Below are 20938 nucleotides of genomic sequence, written 5' to 3'. Positions count from 1 at the left end.
TGTCTGTGATGCGCTGATGGCCGGCTATTTGGCCCGCCATGATCCGGCTTTAATACACGGCTACTCTTCCCCGCATCCCTTTTATTATCAACACTCATGGAGCCTTACAAGCTCAAAGCCTCGCCTGGTACCGATTTATGGCGCAAGCCACCTGCAACAGATGTCTCCAACGCACCCACACAGGTACTAGAAAAACTAGACTCTCAATCATTCTACCGCGCACGCGTTACCGTGTCTGCTCCTTGGACAAGATTATACGACCAGGGTGGACTCCTCATTGTCCTCCCTGGTTCCAGTGGCTCAAAACGTCCTTGGATTAAAGCCGGAATAGAATACGTAGGCGGTCGTGCGAATCTCTCCGTCGTCGCTGCAAAGGAATGGGCAGATTGGAGTCTTAGCGCTCTCGAGGACAATACAGACACAATTACCATCGAGTTTGAAAGGGAAATAGTTGATGCGAAGAAAGGCAAAGGCTCGAGTTTGTCTGTATACCTTGTACAAGACGGAAATCGCGCAGAGATACCCGCAAGGAAGGTGACATGGGCATTCGAACACGAGGGCGACGTCGACGTCGGGATATATGCTGCTCGTCCGACGAAGAATGGCGAATCCGACGAAGACGTTCTATCTGTAGACCTCAAAGATTATCAATCTGTTCAAAGGCTCAAGATATAATAACATCAAGGTAAGGTGCAATTTATTTCTCGCTTTTGGCTTGCTCAATAGGAGGAATAGGCAATCTTGTTATAACAATTGTTGAGAAGCAATGAAGCAATGTACTAGGATTTGGATTTAGATATGGTTACAAATATTCTCTATCTAGATTATTACACTTTCATAGAATAAAGGAATTTAAGATGCTTTCGGGAAAAAATGAAAGAAATGGGTGCTAAGTTAAAGAAATGCATGCTCATTACTAAACATCTTAGATTTAATCAAGTGCATAGGTGCACCAAGTTGACCCATATCTCAGTCTGAATACTTATCAGCCTGTTTAAGTTCAACAGCTCCTTTGTGTGTTGCATTCGGAGCATGGTGATTGCTGTATCCTGATGGCCGGCTATTTGGTCCGCCCTGATCCGGTACTTCCGCACGGCTAACTCTTCCCCACATTATTAATATTAATATCACATAGTAACATGGAGTCTATCCAGCTCAAAGCAAGTCCTGCAACTGACATATGGCGCAAACCACCTACAAGAGACGTCTCTAACGCACCCATACACTTAACGAAACTAAACTCCCAATCATTCCATCGTGCACGAGTAACCGTGTCTGCTCCATGGACGAGATTATACGATCAGGGCGGTCTCCTCATTCTCCTTCCTACATCCACCCTAGGCTCGAAACGCACCCGGGCTAAAGCCGGAATCGAATATGTAGGCGGCCGGGCAAACCTCTCTGTCGTCGCTGCTCGGGAATGGGCGGATTGGAGTCTCAGTGCACTTGACGACAATGCCGACTCCGTCACTATTGAATTCGAAAGAGAAGAGATTAACACAGAGACGGAAAAAGGCTCCAGTCTATTTGTATACGTCGTGAAAAATGGGAAACGCGACGAGTTGCCTGTGAGAGAAGTGACATGGGCGTTCGAACAGGAGGGAGAGATCGAAGTTGGGGTATATGCTGCACGTCCGACGAAGAACGGCGAAATCGACAAAGACGAGCTTGTTGTAGACCTCAAGGATTTTCAGTCTCTCTCCAGAACATAATATTCTTAAGGTAAGGTGTGCTTTATTCTTAGCTCCAGAATAGCTCAACAAGGTGAATAGGCACGTTATGGGAGAACAATTGTCAAGAAACAATGAAAGAATATGACAGGACTCGATTTTGGAAATTGATTACGATTTTATTTGCTGAACAAACATATTTTCATGGGAAAAGGAAGGAAATCAGACTTGAAATACTTTAAAAGAAAATGAAAGGTATTAGTGCATTAATGCTAAAAGATACATGTTACATGTTCACTATCAATGTCCCTTTAGGCTATCATAACCATTCAAACACCTATTTGCACAATATTATTATTGACTCATTGTTCAGTCTGAATGCCATTCTGCTTTTCGTAGTCCTGCTGCAGCTCTCTTACAGTAAAATAAAGTATAAGACACGTCGCAGGAATAATTACTAAAACGGGACTCACTTATGCACGCACCAATATTCACAAGATTAACCCATCGTTCGGTCGCAATCCCTTCCCGTGCTTTCAACTCTATAGCAGCTTTGCGAAGTCCCGCAGCCGCCCTCTTATACTTCACCTCGCCCTCCTCGCAATTGTTCATGTACTCATAAACAGTCTTAGCGAACGCGGGTCCATCCTTATCAAGTAGCTCCCACATCGACCCAATCACGCTACGAAAGCCAGAAAATTGCATGGCCGCGGTTAGGTGGAGGACTTCGTCGTGTGCACCGTTGTGAGACTGTTCTGCAGTATGGCAAGCAGAAAGAAACGCGAATTCCGCGTTCGGAAGATTATCTTGAACAATATCGAGCAACGTTAACCCACCATCAGATAGATTGAACGAAGCGTCGAAGGGATCCTGATTTAATTGGCCATGACAAACAAAATGGACCCATGTCACTTCCCGGAGGTCTTTGACCACTGCATCACGAGACACTTTTTTGCCGACGAGTAATTTGGTGCTAATCCCACAATTTCGGATATTTCTAATCTCCTGTTTAGCTGACCGAAGTGAGGTGTCTCCGATGACAAGCACTGTTGGTTCGCCTCCACTACCGCCTGACCGTGCATTGATGAGGGCTCCGAGCGTTGGAGTATATGATGAGATATACTTGTCTAATAAGTATTTCCAAGTTCCATCTTCGTCCTCGAACGGCCCTGCAGCATGGAATGGAAGTATTGATAATATAAAAGTTGGACACCACCAAATACGACTTCCCTCTGCGATCCCGTGCTCCTTAAGTTTCACGACAACCTTAGAAACAACTCTGTCCCATAGCATCTTCATGGCTCCGCGAAGCTCCTTGTCGTATTCCGCCGAATCGGCTCCAAACTGTCGGTGCGTTTTCCCGGAGATCGATGCAAAGATGTATACTATCCAAGGAAAAACTCTTGTCCAGCGGAACACAGACGACTGGTAAGTCATTACCGAGGATAATGAGGGCATCAGAACGAGTAATTCCGAAATTGACCACGATGACCGGACCCTCCGAAGCTGCCTGCTGCAGTAGCTTGAATGGCATCGCTTCCAGGAAATTCTCGAATCCCGGAACTCCTCGAATTTCGTTGATAATCCCCTCCTGCTGCGTTGAAAGTTCTCTCTTCACCTTCAACAGTTCGTCAAAATATTTCCGTCCTGGTTCGTTGTACAGTCTAAGTGATCTACCTCCATCCCTGGTCGATGTAGCCGTCAACTCTACACGCGACTTCGCGAGATTCTCCAGCTGACGACTGACATTCATGAAATTATCGACAAGTTCTTTGTTTGTTTCTGCAAGTTGGTCTAGAGGAGTCCTGAAATCGCGCAACTGTGACCATAGCAAGCCTCTTCCTTGTTCAAGTATCTCAATAGCCAGTTCTAAACAGTCTTTCCCGATCGCACAGGAAGCCGTCCTCTTGGTAAGTATGCTGTAGATTTCGTCCCTGAGAAGGAACTCGTGTTGTTCATGGAGAGTTGGGTTTATGCTGAGAGCATGTTGAAGTACAGATACTGTAGACTTGTAAGCTATAAAGGCAGAGGAGTGACCGTGATGGAGTGCAAATGATGTCCACAGTTTTGCAGCAATTAAACGCGCTGTTGCTCCCGAGAACCTGTGGGTAACAGCGAGCTTCAGTAATTCTACGCATTCTTCAAACTCTTCCTTACACCATCGCTGTTCGATTCGAGCATATAAGGAATATGCGAGGCAAGTTAAGGACGAAGAACGCTCTGGATGGCCTTCAGGCCGAAGCTCCAGGGCGAGACGATGTAGATTGATTGCCTCCTCGATGTCCTCGATCCTTCCATGCTGCTCGAATCGTTTGCGGAGGGAAGACGCAAGGTTGCTGAGACGACCCGGATGAAGAAGAGCCTCTTTGGGATGAAGCTCCAGAGCAGCTCGGTACAATTCGACTGTCTTGTCAAGATCCTCGGGCTTCTCATACTGCGAGGAGCCCGTTTCAAGGAAATGAGCAGCATTAGTTAGAGACTTGGTGTAAAGGCGATGGCCTTTGGAATGAAGCTCTGACGCAGTTTGATTCAGCTGGACTGCTTCGTCCAAATCCTCAGTCTCTCCAACAAATTGGAAACGACTGTACAGGCAAACTGCAAGATTGTTCAAGGACATAGAAAAATCGGGATGGCCTCTGGGGCGTAGCTTTAATGCGGCTCTGTGTAGATCTATTGCATCGTTAAGATCCTCGATCCTCTCATGCTCGCGGGACCGAGTGAACAGCGATCCTGCGAGGTTATTCAGAGACATGGAACGTTCAGGATGGCCTTCCGGGCGAAGCTCAAGAGCAACTCGATCCAACTCGATGGCTTCTTCGAGATCCTCAGCCATTCCACGATGATTGAATCGAGTACGAAGGTTACCTGCAAGGTTGCTTAGAGATGCAGGATGAGATGGTTGACCTTCCGGCTCAAGGTCCACAGCAGCTTGTTGCAAGTCTATTGCTGCATCAAGGTCCTGAGATCTTCCATTCTTCTCGAACCTAGAACGAAGGGAATCACCAAGGTTGTTTAGAGACATAGGACGATCAGGATCGTCCTCGGGCATCAGGTTGAGAGCGGCTTGGTGCAACTTGATGATTTCCTCGAGGTCTTCCCCCCGCTCGCATTGCTGGTATCGTGTTGAAAGAATAGCTGCGAGATCGCTCAATGACCCAGAAAGATCGGGATGTCCTTCTGAGCAGAGACCCAGGGAAGCTCGTTGCAACTCGATTGCCTCCTCGAGATCATTGATCTGTCCGGACTCTAAGAACCGCGTGTGTAAGGAAACTGCGAGGTTGCACAGAGATATATATCGATCAGGATGACCTTCAGGTCATAGCTCCAAAACAGCTCAGAACAATTTAATTGCTTCATTTAAATCTTCCAGTTGTCCCCAATGCTCGTATCGAGTACGAAGCAATATTGCAAGGGCGTGTAAGAATTCCAATCGACTGGGTTGCCCTTCTGGCTCGAGTTCGAGAGATGAACAGATACAAACTATACACTTGTCAAGTACTTCTTGGTTCCCTGTCTGTCCAAAGAGCTGCCAGCAGCCAGATACAAAATTGCGATACTCCTAAATAAGGTCAATGGTGTCTGTTGCCATGCTTCAATGTTCCCCAGGTTGCCTACATATTTGGTCAAAATGCAATTTTGTGGCAAAATAAGATAAAGTTCCACACAGGATACATTACCTGTCAGTGCTAACTTGTCTTCACAGTTTACTTCCCCCATGTAAACAACCTTTAGACGATTTGAAGGACCTTTTACTGAAGCACATTTCTGGACAAACAGATACTATATGAAGTTGATTAACTTTGAGAAATCTGAGGGGTGGGGAAATACTGACTGTGTACTGTGTTTAGGATGGAGGATGAGACAATGCTCCTAAGATGAGTAGGATTTATAGTTTTGAAGCAACTGTTTGCTGCTCAGGCCATGCTGGAAAATGCTACTGTGATGTGATAGGGTTAAACAATAGATTTGATTGGGTTTCGAGTAGTAATTTGAAATTTTGGGACAGTGTAAGAGAGGTCCACTTCAAGAAGCCTATAGACCTTGTTTGATATTTTTGGCAAAAGTTACAGTTGTTATGCATCTTGTGTGTACACTGCAGAAGCGACATTGCTGCCTTGGAAGCCCTAGACAAGGTACAATAAGGACAATTTCAAGCAAGGACAACCAATAGACTAACAGCTTTGAGACGCATAATTGACCTGGAAATGTATGTGCAGTAGCACACTAGAGTAATTGCATACAGTCTTCAATTGTCCATGAGTCCCAAACTTCTTGAATCAAGGGAACAACGAAGGAACAAAGTCCCCCGAGTATCACGTATGATCAGAATTACCGAGTCTGACAAGAAGCTGTCAGAAATCCGGAACGATTGGGTGGCCGTTAGGGAAATATCCTAGGGCAGAAAGATGATGCAGAATAGCTTCGTCAAGGTTCGTGTTCTGTCCGAACTGTTCAAGTCGAATCCATTCGCGGGCTTGTTCAACGACAAGTCTGAGGAGCGATTGGGACACTTATGCGTCGAGGAGCTTTTCCGTGAAGGCGACATCAGCGTGTACCTGCCACCTGGACATTAGCGCCTGAGCCACTGGCAATGTCTGCCACAACATCTATGAATGAATCCAGAAATATTAAAAAGGACAAAAGCATACAAAGAACACACCAGAGATACTAGACGTAAGACGAGAAGCTGGCAAAGTGTTGCTTCGGACGTAGAGCACTGCTTGTACTGCCAGTATCTGTTTAGACTACAAAATAATAAAAAGCATTGCACAAAGTAAGATATCAAGCAGTTTAAATTGAGAAGATGCCAAGAGTATTTATGTAATGATAACCCTGGGCTGGTTAAGGGATAGGCTGTGGAATAAGAAAGTTCCACGAAGCAACGACAGCGCTGATGGCTGTGATCCATCTGGTTCTGGTTTTTCGCAGCCGTCGGTACTTTTCCTTGTCTTACTTACTTTCTCTCCCACCACCACCACCACCACCTCCGCCCCTCCCCGCTCCCTCTTTTTTGCTTTTCATCGACGCTCTCTGACGACCTACGGCTTGCTTTTCACCATGGCTCCCACTATTTTCCAGCGCCATCCTCGCTACTCTCTTTTCTCTGCCGTTGCCCTGCTCGTCACTTTCCTTCTCTTAGCGTCCCAGCATGCTCCGCCTCCACCCATGATCATTGACAACTTCACCACGTCAGCAGGGGATCTGCAAGCTCGTTTAGACCATGCAGAGAGTGTCTACCAGAAGATGCTAAGACAAAGGCAAGGCCTTGTCAAGAAGTTTGGCCCGACACCAGACAAAGTCGTGATGTGAGTTTGCAATTGAACTTTTTTTCGCCATTTTTTATACCAATTATATTGACGTGTCACGCAGGTTCCCTCCCGACAAGGAGCCCTGGCCGCCATACACTGTCTGGGACTTCGTCCCTGCAGCATTCAACTGCCCGCACTCGGTTGAGCGCATTGGTGCACTTGGCGATGGTGGAAAATGGGTCTGCGGTCTTCAGCGCGTCGCACGCAAGCCAGACTGCGTAGTATACTCCGTCGGTATCAACCATGAATCGTCCTTTGAGGCTGAGCTTCTTTCACGTACTACCGGCTGCGAGGTCTGGGGATACGACTTCTCCGTCTCTTCTTTCGGCCCTGAAATTCAGAACGACAACGCACTCCTTCGCCGTGCACACTTCTTCCCGTACGGGCTGGCTGGTTCGGACTCGGAGGGTGAACACAAGATGTTCACGCTTGCCACTCTCATGGCACGCAACGGCCACAAGCACATTGACATTCTCAAGGTCGACATCGAGAGCTGGGAGTTCGAGACGCTCACTTCGCTCATCAAGCCTTACCTCGAGTCCGGCGAGCCGCTCCCCTTCGGCCAGCTCCAGCTCGAAGTGCACGTATGGAACAAGAAGTTCGCCGAGTTCCTCAGCTGGTGGGAGATGCTCGAGTCCGCTGGCCTTCGTCCCTTCTGGACTGAGCCCAACTTGGTGTACAACAACTACAACAAGGGCGGTGATGCTGAGCTTGCTGAGTACTCTTTCCTGAACATCCGTGGCGAAAATGTCTTCACCAACGACCGCGAGTTCTTCCGTCCACGTGGCCCTTCACACCACTGAGCGGGAGATCCTTTCTTCCTCTAAAAATTATCTGCATGCGCTAGATGCCTATTTCGTGGAATTCTCTCGTCTTGCATCGGATTTTTATTTGATTTGCTTCCTTTAGGCGTAGCATAGTTGCATCGCGCCCTTCCTTCCTTCATACCCGGCACTTGCGCATTACCCGTATTTCATATCTACATTTGTCCGACGACTCCATAGTTACACACTACACCGCTACTCCACTTGTTTTACGTAGCTCGTAGTTACAACATTTGTCCACCCGCCGAAACAACCCACTAATGGTCTTCCCTTTCCTTCGACTTGATTTTTACCCTGCTCTCGTATATCGTATATCTTATGATAAACCGGACTGGGCTGGCTACTACTCGGACTGTATAGTATTTATGTTAGGAGGAATAGAGTATATGCTCTTTCGCTTTTCTTCATTTTTAAGCTTTTTCACATAAGTTGATGGGAGATGGTGTTGGCAATGTGCATTGCGGTGTTATGTGAGACGAATTTCGAATGCGGTACTTGATATGGTTGGGGTATCTTTGATTCAATGATTGATTGATTGCGTCTGTTGAGTGGCTAAAAGTATCATTGGCAATGCTATGTGCCTCCCCTGATATTTCCAAAGGATGCCGAAAATACAGAAGGAGCATTCGTGTATGTGTGTACGTACAATTACATTATTAAAGATACAGATAGACTACTTGTGAAATAATCCGAATAAAAACCAGAGCGCAACAGGGAGAGGTAGGGGAAATAATAGTACATGACAGAATAACTAAATACAATACAGTATTAACTAATGAATATCACAAGAGTACAGAAAGGAAAAGGATACGAAGCAAAGGCAAGAGAACGAAAGAAACTAGGTAAAGTTGGACCCTCAGAAAATTGTTTAATTAATACAAGGCCTCTAAGCAGGACAGCTAACGTCCGCTGAGCATTCGACTCTCGAGTTCTATCTCCGACCCTATCTCATCTATCCGACCGTACCAGTGTTCTCTTCCTCGTCCCCATCCATGCACTCGCTCGTGCCCTGGTTGAAATTCTTGAATTTGTACGGGAACGTCGACGAACTCGCATCTAGGACAACCCATCCTCATACCCAAATTCACGTCCGAATTCGATTCGTTGTTGTTTGTGTTTACTTCTGCTGTGTGACCGGGGATGCGAGGAGGACAAATACAGTGAATGTGAGATTGCACGGACGTGATGGTTTTAGTTGAGTTTCTGTGATGGTGTTGTGTGTGGTTCCCCGTTTTAAGTCCGAGAGAAGAGGAGGAAGAGGAAGACGGGAAGGAAGAATGTGATTGATATTGAGATGCATGAGAGGCTTTGTGGATGCTGAGGAGTGAGCGGTTGAGGATGAGTGTGATTAGTGCCCAGACGAAACTATGAAAGCAGGAGTTAGCGATAGATGATTCCTGGTGTATAGTTCTGGCTTTTGACATGGAGGAAAAGAAGGACGTACAATACTGGGCTCGTATCGAGTGATGACTATCGTAAGGAGGACAGCTGGGAATAAGTCATGGCAAGACGCAGGAAAGTGATACTTACTGGGGCTGCCACGGACATTACGAGGTTAACGGTTTGCAGACTCGCAGAACACTGTACCGACGCGATAACAATTAGATATTTATTTCTCGTGAAGATATGTCTAGTTGAGAGTGATACGCACAGCAAAGAAGAATATCCCATCACGGTACAAAGACCGTCGTAATGGATTAGCACGGCTTCGTGGTCGACTGAGAGCGTTGAAAATCACAGATAGCAGGACTAGCACTTCGAAGACCAGCTAAATATTCACCAACAGAATAGCACATGTCAGGCGTCGAAATGGAGTTCTTCAAGTATGGCGGTGAAACTAGACGTACAACCGACGCCCACAGCGCAGGGAGCTTCTTCGAATTCAGAGTGGTGACGCAGGTATGTATGTAGGCAATATATTGAAATTGTCCTACAACGTCGGTATTCTGTCAGTGCAGCGTGGGATGGCACTCAAGATGATATGGCTTACCGTATGCATCGTGAAGGATTGATATCAGAATGGACAAAGATGCAAAGAACGACGCGAAGAAGCTCAGTGCCATGAGTGCTGCAACTCGCTACAGACCATATCGATTTAATTAGTTTCCAAGTACTAAAGAATGGAGGTAGCGAATTAAGAATAGGATATGCATCGAAGACTCACGTAGTCTCGGTCCCATAGAGTGATAACCCGAAGAATTACTAGGACGTTGGCACATGCGTTGGAAGCGACACCCAGCAAGAATGCAATAGTAACGACGCCCTGGCAACTCTAGGATATTAAGTGAATGGTTAATTAGGTTACTCGTTCCCAGTACTATCTTCAAGTACGGCTCACCGCTTTTGAAAGTGAATCAAATCCGAAATGATTCATAACTAACACGCACAAGTAAAAGTCAATAAATAACAGTCCGGATTTTGCAGGGATAAATAATTAGATGATGTGAGACTTACAGACTGCTACACAGATATGGGTGATGGGTACTCCGTATCGATTTATCAAGAACAACCATTTCGCGATTGAAGGTCGGGCTTTCCAGATGTATTGCACCTCATCGGCGAACGTGAGGACATGATCGTATAGCATGAGAACCGTCCCGACCGCTATCGGCGTCATCACAAATAAGCGACCCCATTGGTCGAAAGTAGAATAGAAAAGACACTCACCAGTAACATATCGAATTATCCTGGAATCATGAATGCCTAGGATCGTCTGGTCCAACGTAGCTTGCGTCGACGCATCCAAGAGCACCCCCATTCGCTCCAATAGTGATACCCCAAAGTTAGCCTTGAAGTCTTCCTTGGCAGCAAGGGGCGGACCGTGCAACGCTGATACTCGATACTTAACGTGCACATGTGCGGTGACTCACGGTATTTATTCACGTTGATTAAAGTGTAGCCACCAATGATCGCAGATAATCCCGGACTTTGACCAAGCATATCATAACATAAAAGGTCATTTGCGAATTGCAATCACGCAAACCTGTGCCATGCCTCCACTAATATTGATGACGAGATCAATATTCCTTTCGCTGGGATATGTATTTAGAGTCCTGATGCCGTTTGCACCCGTGTTGTTTCATCCCGTTTTTAATTTGTTTCATACGTGGTAGCAAGTAACTTGTCGTAAGACGCAGGCTTCTGTTCCCAAACAAAATTGTCGTGTATATGCTATATAATTATGCAAGCCTTTCAGAATAAAATGCGCCCAAAACAAAAGAAAGCTACCGAAAAACATGTAAGAAAGAATCCATCAATAATCCATAGGCAGATTCCCTAAATTCCGTATTCCGCAAGATTCATCGACATTGCATCTCGATCGAGGCTAATAACTCTCGCATATTCCAATAATAACCTAACAAAGGCGATGCACAAAAACAAACTAATGAGTCCCGGCGGTAAAGAAATGATGCGAAATGTCGCGCAAACCTATACATATACGCGGTAGCATCTTCCTGGCGCCAGAAAGTGCTCGCCCATTTGCTCCCAGCGAGTGCGATCCTCTTAGCTAGGTCGTCATGGTTGCCTTCGCCCGAGATATCGCCTCTGAAGAAGATGAATGCGTCGTGTAGGTCTGAGTAATCAAAGTTGATTGGGACATAGTGTACCCATGGTTGTATGCGGTCAGCGAACCTGTGTATGTGAAGATTGTAGATTAAGTACAAGAGAGCAAGGAGGTTGAAATAAAATGTACGGACCATTCCGGATATACAGTCGCTTTGAAAATCAGAGAGTTGCTGGCCATGAGACGCTTGAAGCGTGATGACCATCCATTACCATCAACCTGATGAATCCGTTCAACAAGCCCAGCACGAAGATGTAAGGATACTGAAATTAGCTTACATCAATCACGTATTTATACCTGCTTGATTCCTGAGTGTCCATCCGCTTTCTCCAATCAAAATGATTTCTGAGTTCCTCGCATGTAGGTTCTTCGCACTGCACAGGAGTACCAGCGAATGAGATATCCATGATCGCGGGATTGATCCGTGCTTTCGGCCACTTCACCCCTTCTCCGATAGGTTTCAGCTGCTCACCTTCCCTCGGAGGAGGCAAAACAACGATCTCTCCTTCCACCGAGTTCGCCATTTCTACGAGCCTAAAGCGCTGCGATTGCCGCCAGTGAGTGTGCGGCGTGCACATCATACCGGTATTCACTCCACGCCAGAGCAGACGCTCGTCGTACTTGTGTTCCCAAGGGACATCGCGCCGCTCTTCTCCCCAACCTGATGGAGGGATCGGTAGCAAGTCGTAGTGTATGAGTGTAGTTGAGGACGAGAATTGCGGGACCAACACACGGTGCGGTGAAGGTCCTTCGTAATGGGATAGAAATTGGCCGCCGAGGAAGAAGTGCGAAGGGTGATTGCATGGATTCATTGTTGCTTTGTGATCGCGTACGAATGTTTTCTTCTTCCTTTGCAGGATTTCCGCTGGAACAGGTGCATAAAAATCAAAAGGACGCCTATGGGCCGGGGTGGATGGTTCACATGCAGCCAACCAACCGTGCTTCAACGGTGGTGGTCCATCAATATCGATGACTGCAGATTGTTCAAGTAATGTGCGACGGAGATGCAATCTCAGAATGATACTTACAAGTTCCCTTTCTTGCTGCCTCCCGTGCTTCTGCAAGTAGCTCCCAATCTCCAAGCAGATTTGGTGTATCACCGGGTGAGATGATAGCTCGAAACTCCGGAAGATCATCTTCGATGTCCAGCATTATGTTGAGACGCTCTCGGAGCGCTTCAGCGAACATGTCGGCCTGTGCTTCTGGCATTCCATTCTTCAATATCCTGATTGGTTTGCCGGTGGCTTTACCGAAGACCATAACTGGAACATCGCTGTGATCCTCCCAGTCAGACATGATGCGCCGGAGGTCCAGAGGGCGAATTCCCCAGAACGGTTCGAGGCGCTCATTGATGACATCGTATTCATCAGGTAGCTGCACCTTGTTTTCCTGTACATACTCCCACCTGTCTCAAGTGAGGACAATTACTGGACAAGAGGTTGGTATTGTACTCACCATTTATCAAATCCCTTTGGCGGAGGTCGATGGTAGCGATGGACGTATTCCTCGACTGCTTCTTGAAATGTCGCACTTGCTTTTCTTAATTTCTTCTGCCAGGCCGCCTCCGCTTTTGTTATTAGGTCGAAGATCGGATGGGTACCATTCGGGTTGACCTCAAGTAATCCATCGGAACGATATACATGCCCCGATGTCCGGAACTTCTGCCGGCGCGCATCCTGCAACGCTACCTGGGGATCGAAGTGTGGTGTCGGTGCGTTGCTTGACGCGGATTTTGATTTTGACCGCGTCCAGTAGTAGACAACACAAACACAAATGAGAAGGAGAAATATGTTGGCTCTCCTGGAGCGCATCTGCATGCCTCTACTCCCTGCACGGGTTGGGAGACTTGACGGAGCAAGCATATTTGCGAGCCAGACTCTAAGCCTTGTCAAGGGACTTTTGGTAACATCTTCGTCCTCATCTGCACTGGCGACTCCTTTAAGATTGATTCCAGACCGAGAACTGTCCCGGCGCCAAGAGCGAACTTCACTAGCCACATCGCCAGAGTATGAGGGCAGATGCCCTCTCGTTGGCCGTTGAGTAGGCATCTGTTCCTGAAACTAGTGTTACTATTATCGATAACGACAAGAATTGTAATGCTTAAGTCTAAACCTTGATGCGATTGCTCACCTTTGGCTCGGTTGAGTACTTTTTGTCCACCTGAGTGTTTAGACGAGAGGCTCAACCAGCAGACCTCTCCCGCTTGGTGGCACCTCCGAGACCGCCAGATAGAGGCCGAGCGGCAATCAAGCAGGCTTCCCGCCATCTGAATTGACGGCAAATTTTTATGGTGTATGATGGCAGGCCCTGACGCTCAGCCAGAAGACGGGCACAACGCGCATCTCGCGTCGATCTTATTCCGGCAGTGTAAGGTTTGCCTCCGACGTTCATGTTCTTCTCACTCTCGCAGGCAACCTCTTGTCGCCTACCAAGGCAGCTCGTTCAATGTCAGAGGCGATGGAACTCACTAGCCTCCAGTTCGACTAGAGGTGCTGTAAATTGTTTGGCTGAAAAAATCTGTTGCTAATGCGATCTGCCACTTGGGACTAGCTCAGCGTCAATCACGACCACCGCTGGCTTTTGCTTTCGATATCGTCCGTAAGATGGCTACTATAACAGGTTTAGCAGCGCTAATTGATGCTACAGGATGGCGTGCTACTTCGGGGCAACGAAGTTATTCCCCAAGCCAGACGCGCTCTTAGGATGCTAGATGGCGAGAACGAACTAGGTATGTAAGTATCCTGTGACGCTTTGCTGGAATTTAGCTTATTTGAGGCACAGAAAGATTCCGTATATTTTCGTGAGTTTTGCAGTCAATGGAGCCTTGCGAGTCATTCTCAAGTACCAAATAGATAACGAATGGAGGTGGAGTGTCCGAGACGACCCAGTGTCAGCGATTGTCTAAGTCACTTGGTGTTGAAGTCTGTATCTATAGCTTATACGTTCCGATCCTTTGATTAATAGGACCTTCTAGGTGTCCTTAAGTCAATTTATGCAAGCACACACGGTCCTTAAAACCGTGGTGGAACAATACGCTGACAAGCCAGTTCTTGTCCTCGGTGGAAGACCGGGAGCAATTCCTCAGGTAGCGAAAGAGTAAGACGGTTAAAATTAGCATCAACCCATTATTAATCTCCCATATTTGCGTAGATATGGTTTTCGAAAGGTGTATACCACTCTCGACATCTTAAGCTGGAATCCGAAGTAAGTTATCATTTTCATCTAGATTAGAGCATTCGCTTAATGCTGTGCAGCGTCTGGCCGTTCCATGACCTTACTTCAGAGGAGCGCGCATTCATAGATGTAGGTCTCGGCTGATATTCAAAATCGCTTAGGACTAGTTATTTATCAGTACCGGCAGTCTCGACCAAAGTTTGACCCTACCACATGCTTTGCTGGCGTCTTCGTGTTCCACGATCCGCGAAACTGGGCATTGGACGCCCAAATAACTTGCGACATCATATGCAATAATGGCTATGTCCTTCCAGCACCAAAGCGACCTACTACTGAGGCCCTGGCTCCGCAGGAGCAGGAGCCAGTGAGCCTTGTTTTCTGCAACCCGGATCTGTTATGGGGAAATGAGTACCCTACACCGCGTATCGGGCAAGGCGGCTTCCGTGTCGCCTTCCAGGCCGTGTATCAAGCATTAAATGGGAAGCCATATCCTTGTATGCAGTTTGGAAAACCGACGAAAGCAACATATGCGTTCGCGGAACAACTTTTGCGTGGACGTCTAAAAGAGTTGCTTTATCATCAGCCTCAGGACAGCATGAAAATCGCGAAGGAAGTGAATGATTACACTCCAAATGTGTAAGTGGGCGATCCTGCGCTGCTGATGACAGTTACTGATCCAAGGCGTACCTGCTTCAGGTATATGGTGGGAGGTAAGTCGTGACGTTCTGACGTGACATGCGGCGCTGATTCACTTCTCCAGATAACCCTGAATCAGGTATTATACTACAAAGTATTCGTGATATTAAAAGCTAAGGACAGAACAATCAATAGATATAGCTGGAGCGAACGCGGTAGGATGGTCATCGGTCCTTGTGAAGACAGGGGTGTACGATCCTGCTGGCGGACCTCCAACGCACAAGCCATCCCATATTACTGGCGATGTTGAACAAGCTGTGCATTGGGCAATCAACCAGGAACTTTCTCGTATATAATGAAAGCGTTCGATCGCTGCGTAGTGCCTGATCATTGGAGCTATATAGTTAGACTTCGTGTAAGTGCATCTAAAGGAAATCAAAGATGCCCGACGAAGGCCTATGACTTCTGTGACAAGAACACATAGAGCACTTATTTTGTCCCCGCACAACGTCCCTTGTAATATCGGAACTCCGAGGTGGGATCAATACTAGGGATAGCTGTGCGTCTTTGGAGCACATAAGACGTCATTTACGTGATCACAATGCTTCATGGTTTGCATTGCCTCCGAAAAGTATGTAGCTCCTATCACTATCTTCTCTGATGTCGGATGCTAGAAGATTTAATTCAGCAAGCTTTTATTAAAACTTGCCACTATGCTGTCTTGACATTTGCCATGGCCGCGCAAGCTGATCGATATGCATTCACACCACATGCTCGGTATTGTTTGTCGGCATTCGCGTGGCGCGGATATCCACGTGTCCGTAGATGGCTTTTATTCCCGCCTAATCATCGTCCTACCTCCGCTTGGGTCTCTATCGCGCTTCTGTGCTGGCACTTGGCTGTCCATAAATGTGCTCCGCCGTGCCCCACGTTTCGATGATCGCAACACGCTTCTTGATGCCCACGAGTGTGGGATCACGGGATTCTATCAGCCTGTCTTCCGGCTCACAGCCAGTGCAGTGCTAATTAAAACCCGGCCATTATACTAAGGAACTGCTCGGATTGCAACTCGAGGATCTTCTACAATTGCAACGCGTCTGCGCCTCATCTCGGTCTAACCTGTATATGTATTCTGACGAATACGCACTACTTCAAGGCCTTTTCAAGCGAGGCTCTCATGAACCCAATCTGAGACTTCTTCGTTCTCACAGCTGAGGTGAAATAAAGTCACGATCGCCTCGTCCCATCACCCCTGTCAAGATTAAAAACCGGACAGATGCGTCGCTAGCTTGACGTGTTTACTCCTTGTTCCCGGCGTCACCCCCTCTACATGCGCGTTTTGTTGGTGTGTTGGACGCCTCAAACGTAGTAGCTTCATTGTTCCTCTTTGCTATCCCCTTTATTGCTCAGTATACAAAAAGGTCCCTAGTGGTTGGCAGAACTTGCCCGCCCCTTCGGCCACCCTAGCTTATCCTGACCGTCCCTTTCATTAATCCTGGATTCTTGTATGATACTGGCCGATCTTCGTCATGTTGGGTGTTGCTGAGCTGACTGAATCACTCATTGAATGTGCAAAAGATGCTAACGCAACGCGATACGTCAATGGTCGGTCCATGTGCATACATCGTGTTGATTATGTCGCTGATGATTTTCGACTCTATCTGTCAGGGGTCGGCCTCGTCATTGTTCTTTATGATCACATGATAACGTTTCACGATGAAGTACGACTTATCTGGCAAGCGAGGTCCTCGTTCGCAAAATGGCTATTTTTATGCAATCGATATATGGTTCCCACAACTTTGATCTGGGTTGCCATATGTATGCTATCTCTTTTCGCTTTTCCATCATGCAAAATTTTTTGCTGACGTCCAGTATAGTTATGAATAATTTCACGGACAATGTACTAGGCTCTGATAACGTGAGTGCACTTTTGAGAATCCGTGAAAATTGACTGAACATGGGTCGTTCTTTAGAATTGTCGAAGATTTTTTGCCATCTCTTCTGTATTCGGCGTTTTATCGGTCGCGATTGCAAATGTCCTCGTGCTGTTACGTGTTGTCAATCTCTGGGAACGCAGTCGGGTGTGTACATTTACGGTTCACCTATTTTTTCCGGCAAAGCATCTGATACAAGGAGGCAGCGGGTAGCGTGTATATTATTCATAGGCTTCCTTATGTCCTTCTGTACAACGATCGCCCTCATAACTACTTCTCTAACTAAACTATTGCGTGAGTAATTCATTTCTTTGGTAAATACATACCACTCATCTGGCCACGTTGGTCCTCTTTATCAGCTAGTCTGTTTTATAAACCACAAGTGCACATGTGTGTAGTGACAGTACCGATTGCTGAGTTTAAGGCAGTCTGGGCTTCCCCGGTATGCGCTTCATTATTATTATTGTACGTCGTTATGAATCGCCTTCTCTAACGGGTTTGTCGTAATCAGATGCTCTTTGAGGTCATTGTTCTTCTTGCGGTCTGCCTGAACGCATTTGACCGACCGCATATACAAAACTGTGAAGTGAAGCGTGGACTTATTAGGGATGGGATTGGGTTCTTCGCTGTGAGTCAGCTTCATTGAGATGCAATGTGTTTCAAAGACTAACACGAATTTGATGATTTTATAGGCATTAACTGGTACGCACTTCGCAAAGAGAATTTAGTTTATCAATTTCTGAGAGTTTTCCCACTGCATGTTTAGCTTTACGATTATTCAATCTACTTCTCACTTCAGTCGTAAAGGTATTTATCGGCTTCTTTTACTTGTATCTTCGGTTACTGACGCCGGTTGTATATGTAGCCTTCATTAACTGTTCTCGGCGTATTGTACGTTTCTCTTCTCCATTTCGGTTCAATCCGCTATTCTAAGGCTTTAATTGGATAGTTTTGTGTGGGCGATGACCACTGTCGTCCTAAATCGTGCTCTCTTCAGCATCCTCCGAACGACGGTGGACGCACGGTCATGGGACACAGAACTATCACTTCCAATAAGCACAATGAACATCCGATCTACTTCGCCTTATTCTCCTATCCAACTTTACCCTTCAAGGGACAAAATATCGATGACGGAGGCATATGAACTTCGTTAGGACTTTCTATGGACTCTTGAATGAGTAGAAATGAAAATGCGTGGCATCTTACATGGACTACATAGCAAAAGCGAATTCGTCTTTTTGTTTCCCCTTTTCTGCTTTGTTTCCTGGTTTTACATGCACAAGTACATAAAGACTCGCATGCTATTGTATTGTTCTGTATTAAAGTCAGCTGGATGCTGACTATTGGTTAACTCACAATCTCGATTTATGTAATTGATGATTGGTTCGTTGATTATGTACACAGTTCTGTTGTCTAGCTCACCGCAATGTAATATATGTCAATACGCATTTTAAACTTAGAGAGGATTGATAATTAGATATTTCGTAGGTAGGCAGGTTACTGGCGCTTGTATGATGGCACAAAGAATGACAAGCAGATTGCGCAATCGCCTTTCACGTCAAAAACTCTAATTGCGGCGTCAATTATAATCATTTCTGTACTGCTCATCATGTCCTCAACGTTTACCTCTGCGACGTCTCGTTTTCTTGAGTGCTCGTCGTCGACGCTGCGGTTATCGTCTCGGAGCATTCTACATAAAACCGAAACAGCTCCGGAAAATCCCGATACATTTTTACTCGTCCTCTGCCTCTGAAAGTGTTCAAGATCCGGGGTTGTGTCATCTTTAGAGGGTGTTCGGATACATGATCTTGCGTGATCAAACAAGATCATTCCTTCCGAAAGGAGAAGGAGATGATCTTGTGTGATCATGATCTACATTTGAGATGGAGGTGGGTGTTCGGCCACCTCTATCTACATTCTTGATCTCGTTCTGTGATCACGACGCGCCTGCCAAAAACGAGATACGGCTCTGAGCCGTATCTCATTTTGAGATCACGCGCTCCAAAGATGAGACCGCATATACCACATCAACAGTACCTCTTGTCTCACCCTCACTTGTCCACCCCAGTCATCCTCTACACATCTCTGAAGACGTCTATTTGCTCTCTACACAACACACTAGTGATCAGCGAGTGTTCTCATGCCAGAAGACACTGCTTCCTGGACAGCTGATCAAGAGGCCCTTCTGATTCAGACGCTGAAGAAGGCAAAGGACGATGGCCTCCAGGCTGAGAGTGGTTGGAAGCCTGTCGTCTGGTCTTTAGCTGTTGAGGCCCTTGCTGGTACAGAGAGTGAGAGTGGCGGGGTTAGGAAGGAGGTGAAGCATGTTAGGTCTCGGTTTCACAGAGTATGTCTTTACAAGTTGAGCTTATTGACATATGATTTCTCATACGATCTCTACAGCTCAAAAGTGCATACCAGGAGGTGAAGAAGATTAGGGAGTCATCTGGCTTTGGTTGGGACCCAGTCCAGCATTTGGCAACTGCTCCAGCAAATGTATGGGAGACGTATTTTGTGGTACACTAACTTCTCAGTCTTATCTTCTTCCTTCTTCACTAATATTCGTTCCTAGTCACACAAAAATGCTAAGCCATGGCGCAAGAAGAGCTTTCCTCTTTATGAGGAAATGGCAGAGCTTGTAGAAGGGATTGTAGCTGATGGAAGGGGTGCATTCCGGCCTAGCCAGAATACACAGACTTCGGGCACGCCTAGTCTACAGGCTGCCAGCTCTAGTTCTCTCGCGAGCAACAAGACTTCTTCTGTCTCAGCTGTGCCAAAGAGTTTGGAAGATATCTCTGACTTTGAGTCAGACACTGGTGGAGACGACACTCAGTACACTGAGACTCTCCCTACGGTGAGTCCCTTTCACACTTAGCCTACACATTACAGACTATATTAACATGCTTTCTAGACTTCCAGTACTGCTTCTAAGCGTGCAGTATCCTTAGAGCCAGAGGTTACAGCTATAAAGAAGAGGCCTCGAACTTCAGGAGCCAATGCAATAATAAGCCTCAGCGAGTCAATCGAAACAGTAGCGGACGCAGTCACTTTTGCTTCTTCTACAAGGAATGCAACAGCCCAGACACCTACCAAAACAACTTCCTGGATTCCAGAGACATCTCTGCAACGTAGGACAGCTGCTATTCGAGCAATTGAGGTGGATGAGGAATTGTCTGACAATGATATGGTAGATGTAGCAGAAATGATACGTGAGCACACTAGTATTGCTGATACTTATCTTGCTTTGCAAAATAAGGATCACCGTACTACTTATTTGCAGAAATCCCTTGCTAGGTACAAAGGCATGTAAATTAGTTTTATTTTGTAATATCTTGACTACTTTCCCTCTGAATTCAATATGTCGATCCGTTCATGAAGATGCAGATCACAGAAAACCTTCGATATGTTCCCTAGACCAGCAGCATTCATCAACAAGATTAACCAGGAAACGCGCTCTTTACTCCATAGTCCTCAGTTCCAGGAACACCGAACAAGAAAATCCGGTTACTCGGTACGTAAAGTGAGAACGAATCGCGTCCCAGGAAGGGATTCACAAACAGTGCCGGTCTATCTGTGCGTTTTCCTACAAACGGCCGCACAATCGCAACTGCATTCCTACGCAGCCCAGAAAACCACCAGTGCTCTTCGTAATCTATTGGAGTAGAGCACCGGCAACCTCTTCGTGACTTGCAAAAACCACCCAAACCGTCGTTCAAAGCCTTGTCCAACCGCGTTTTCTCGCAATGTCCACATCTTAACAGGCGTAGGCTTGTCATTCAATACATAACGCTCAATACAACAGTAGTATACATCAGTCGAAGAGACC

General features: G+C 46.5%; 8 protein-coding genes across 8 annotated transcripts; 6 read left to right on the top strand and 2 right to left on the bottom strand.

The window, feature by feature from the left end:
• Nucleotides 1–84: 84 nt before the first annotated feature.
• On the top strand, nt 85–862 carry FOMMEDRAFT_108448 (uncharacterized protein). Its single transcript, XM_007266924.1, has 2 exons — nt 85–685; nt 736–862. The coding sequence occupies exon 1, from the start codon at nt 97–99 to the stop codon at nt 673–675; it is 579 nt and encodes a 192-aa protein (XP_007266986.1). The 5' UTR covers nt 85–96; the 3' UTR covers nt 676–685; nt 736–862.
• Nucleotides 863–1139: 277 nt separating this feature from the next.
• On the top strand, nt 1140–1926 carry FOMMEDRAFT_140947 (uncharacterized protein; the record flags this gene model as incomplete). The annotated part of the gene is made up of 2 exons (XM_007266923.1): nt 1140–1722; nt 1773–1926. The coding sequence occupies one exon, from the start codon at nt 1140–1142 to the stop codon at nt 1710–1712; it is 573 nt and encodes a 190-aa protein (XP_007266985.1). The 3' UTR covers nt 1713–1722; nt 1773–1926.
• Nucleotides 1927–2032: 106 nt separating this feature from the next.
• On the bottom strand, nt 2033–6216 carry FOMMEDRAFT_156660 (TPR-like protein; the record flags this gene model as incomplete). Its single annotated transcript, XM_007266922.1, has 4 exons — nt 2033–2084; nt 2152–3055; nt 3111–4916; nt 6120–6216. The coding sequence occupies 4 exons, from the start codon at nt 6214–6216 to the stop codon at nt 2033–2035; spliced, it is 2859 nt and encodes a 952-aa protein (XP_007266984.1).
• A 465-nt stretch (nt 6217–6681) lies between these two features.
• FOMMEDRAFT_20423 (uncharacterized protein) lies at nt 6682–8144 on the top strand. The gene is made up of 2 exons (XM_007266921.1): nt 6682–6976; nt 7041–8144. Exons 1-2 carry the CDS (start codon nt 6729–6731, stop codon nt 7780–7782), a joined length of 990 nt encoding a protein of 329 aa, XP_007266983.1. The 5' UTR covers nt 6682–6728; the 3' UTR covers nt 7783–8144.
• Nucleotides 8145–11079: 2935 nt separating this feature from the next.
• FOMMEDRAFT_85791 (uncharacterized protein) lies at nt 11080–13179 on the bottom strand (the record flags this gene model as incomplete). The annotated part of the gene is made up of 6 exons (XM_007266920.1): nt 11080–11158; nt 11233–11436; nt 11502–11587; nt 11647–12341; nt 12397–12773; nt 12824–13179. The coding sequence occupies 6 exons, from the start codon at nt 13177–13179 to the stop codon at nt 11080–11082; spliced, it is 1797 nt and encodes a 598-aa protein (XP_007266982.1).
• A 570-nt stretch (nt 13180–13749) lies between these two features.
• FOMMEDRAFT_123506 (HAD hydrolase) lies at nt 13750–15563 on the top strand. Its single transcript, XM_007266919.1, has 12 exons — nt 13750–13857; nt 13919–13962; nt 14015–14100; nt 14150–14168; nt 14221–14289; nt 14343–14464; nt 14519–14572; nt 14623–14671; nt 14730–15178; nt 15239–15252; nt 15303–15317; nt 15374–15563. The coding sequence occupies exons 1-12, from the start codon at nt 13758–13760 to the stop codon at nt 15532–15534; spliced, it is 1182 nt and encodes a 393-aa protein (XP_007266981.1). The 5' UTR covers nt 13750–13757; the 3' UTR covers nt 15535–15563.
• A 1144-nt stretch (nt 15564–16707) lies between these two features.
• On the top strand, nt 16708–18266 carry FOMMEDRAFT_156655 (uncharacterized protein; the record flags this gene model as incomplete). Its single annotated transcript, XM_007266918.1, has 9 exons — nt 16708–16783; nt 16847–16996; nt 17056–17096; nt 17152–17259; nt 17624–17740; nt 17805–17814; nt 17879–17919; nt 17978–18003; nt 18062–18266. The coding sequence occupies 9 exons, from the start codon at nt 16708–16710 to the stop codon at nt 18264–18266; spliced, it is 774 nt and encodes a 257-aa protein (XP_007266980.1).
• An 875-nt stretch (nt 18267–19141) lies between these two features.
• FOMMEDRAFT_20420 (uncharacterized protein) lies at nt 19142–20480 on the top strand. The gene is made up of 4 exons (XM_007266917.1): nt 19142–19459; nt 19516–19629; nt 19685–19966; nt 20024–20480. Exons 1-4 carry the CDS (start codon nt 19253–19255, stop codon nt 20420–20422), a joined length of 1002 nt encoding a protein of 333 aa, XP_007266979.1. The 5' UTR covers nt 19142–19252; the 3' UTR covers nt 20423–20480.
• The last annotated feature ends 458 nt before the right edge of the window (nt 20481–20938 follow it).

The sequence above is a fragment of the Fomitiporia mediterranea genome (assembly GCF_000271605.1).
Source record: "Fomitiporia mediterranea MF3/22 unplaced genomic scaffold FOMMEscaffold_6, whole genome shotgun sequence".
NCBI classification, from domain to species: Eukaryota; Fungi; Basidiomycota; class Agaricomycetes; order Hymenochaetales; family Hymenochaetaceae; genus Fomitiporia; species Fomitiporia mediterranea.
This window is presented reverse-complemented; position numbering and strand designations above follow the sequence as displayed.

Bases quoted from the DNA above. Each gene is read 5' to 3' on its own strand.
- FOMMEDRAFT_123506 (XM_007266919.1), top strand. From the start codon at position 13,758: ATGTTCTTCTCACTCTCGCAGGCAACCTCTTGTCGCCTACCAAGGCAG. The intron at 13,858-13,918 runs GTGCTGTAAATT...ACTTGGGACTAG, and splicing joins AGCCTCCAGTTCGACTAGAG to CTCAGCGTCAATCACGACCA. The intron at 14,465-14,518 runs GTAAGACGGTTA...ATATTTGCGTAG, and splicing joins ATTCCTCAGGTAGCGAAAGA to ATATGGTTTTCGAAAGGTGT.
- FOMMEDRAFT_20423 (XM_007266921.1), top strand. From the start codon at position 6,729: ATGGCTCCCACTATTTTCCAGCGCCATCCTCGCTACTCTCTTTTCTCT. The intron at 6,977-7,040 runs GTGAGTTTGCAA...CGTGTCACGCAG, and splicing joins ACACCAGACAAAGTCGTGAT to GTTCCCTCCCGACAAGGAGC.
- FOMMEDRAFT_20420 (XM_007266917.1), top strand. From the start codon at position 19,253: ATGCCAGAAGACACTGCTTCCTGGACAGCTGATCAAGAGGCCCTTCTG. The intron at 19,460-19,515 runs GTATGTCTTTAC...CGATCTCTACAG, and splicing joins TTAGGTCTCGGTTTCACAGA to CTCAAAAGTGCATACCAGGA. The intron at 19,967-20,023 runs GTGAGTCCCTTT...CATGCTTTCTAG, and splicing joins ACACTGAGACTCTCCCTACG to ACTTCCAGTACTGCTTCTAA.
- FOMMEDRAFT_108448 (XM_007266924.1), top strand. From the start codon at position 97: ATGGAGCCTTACAAGCTCAAAGCCTCGCCTGGTACCGATTTATGGCGC.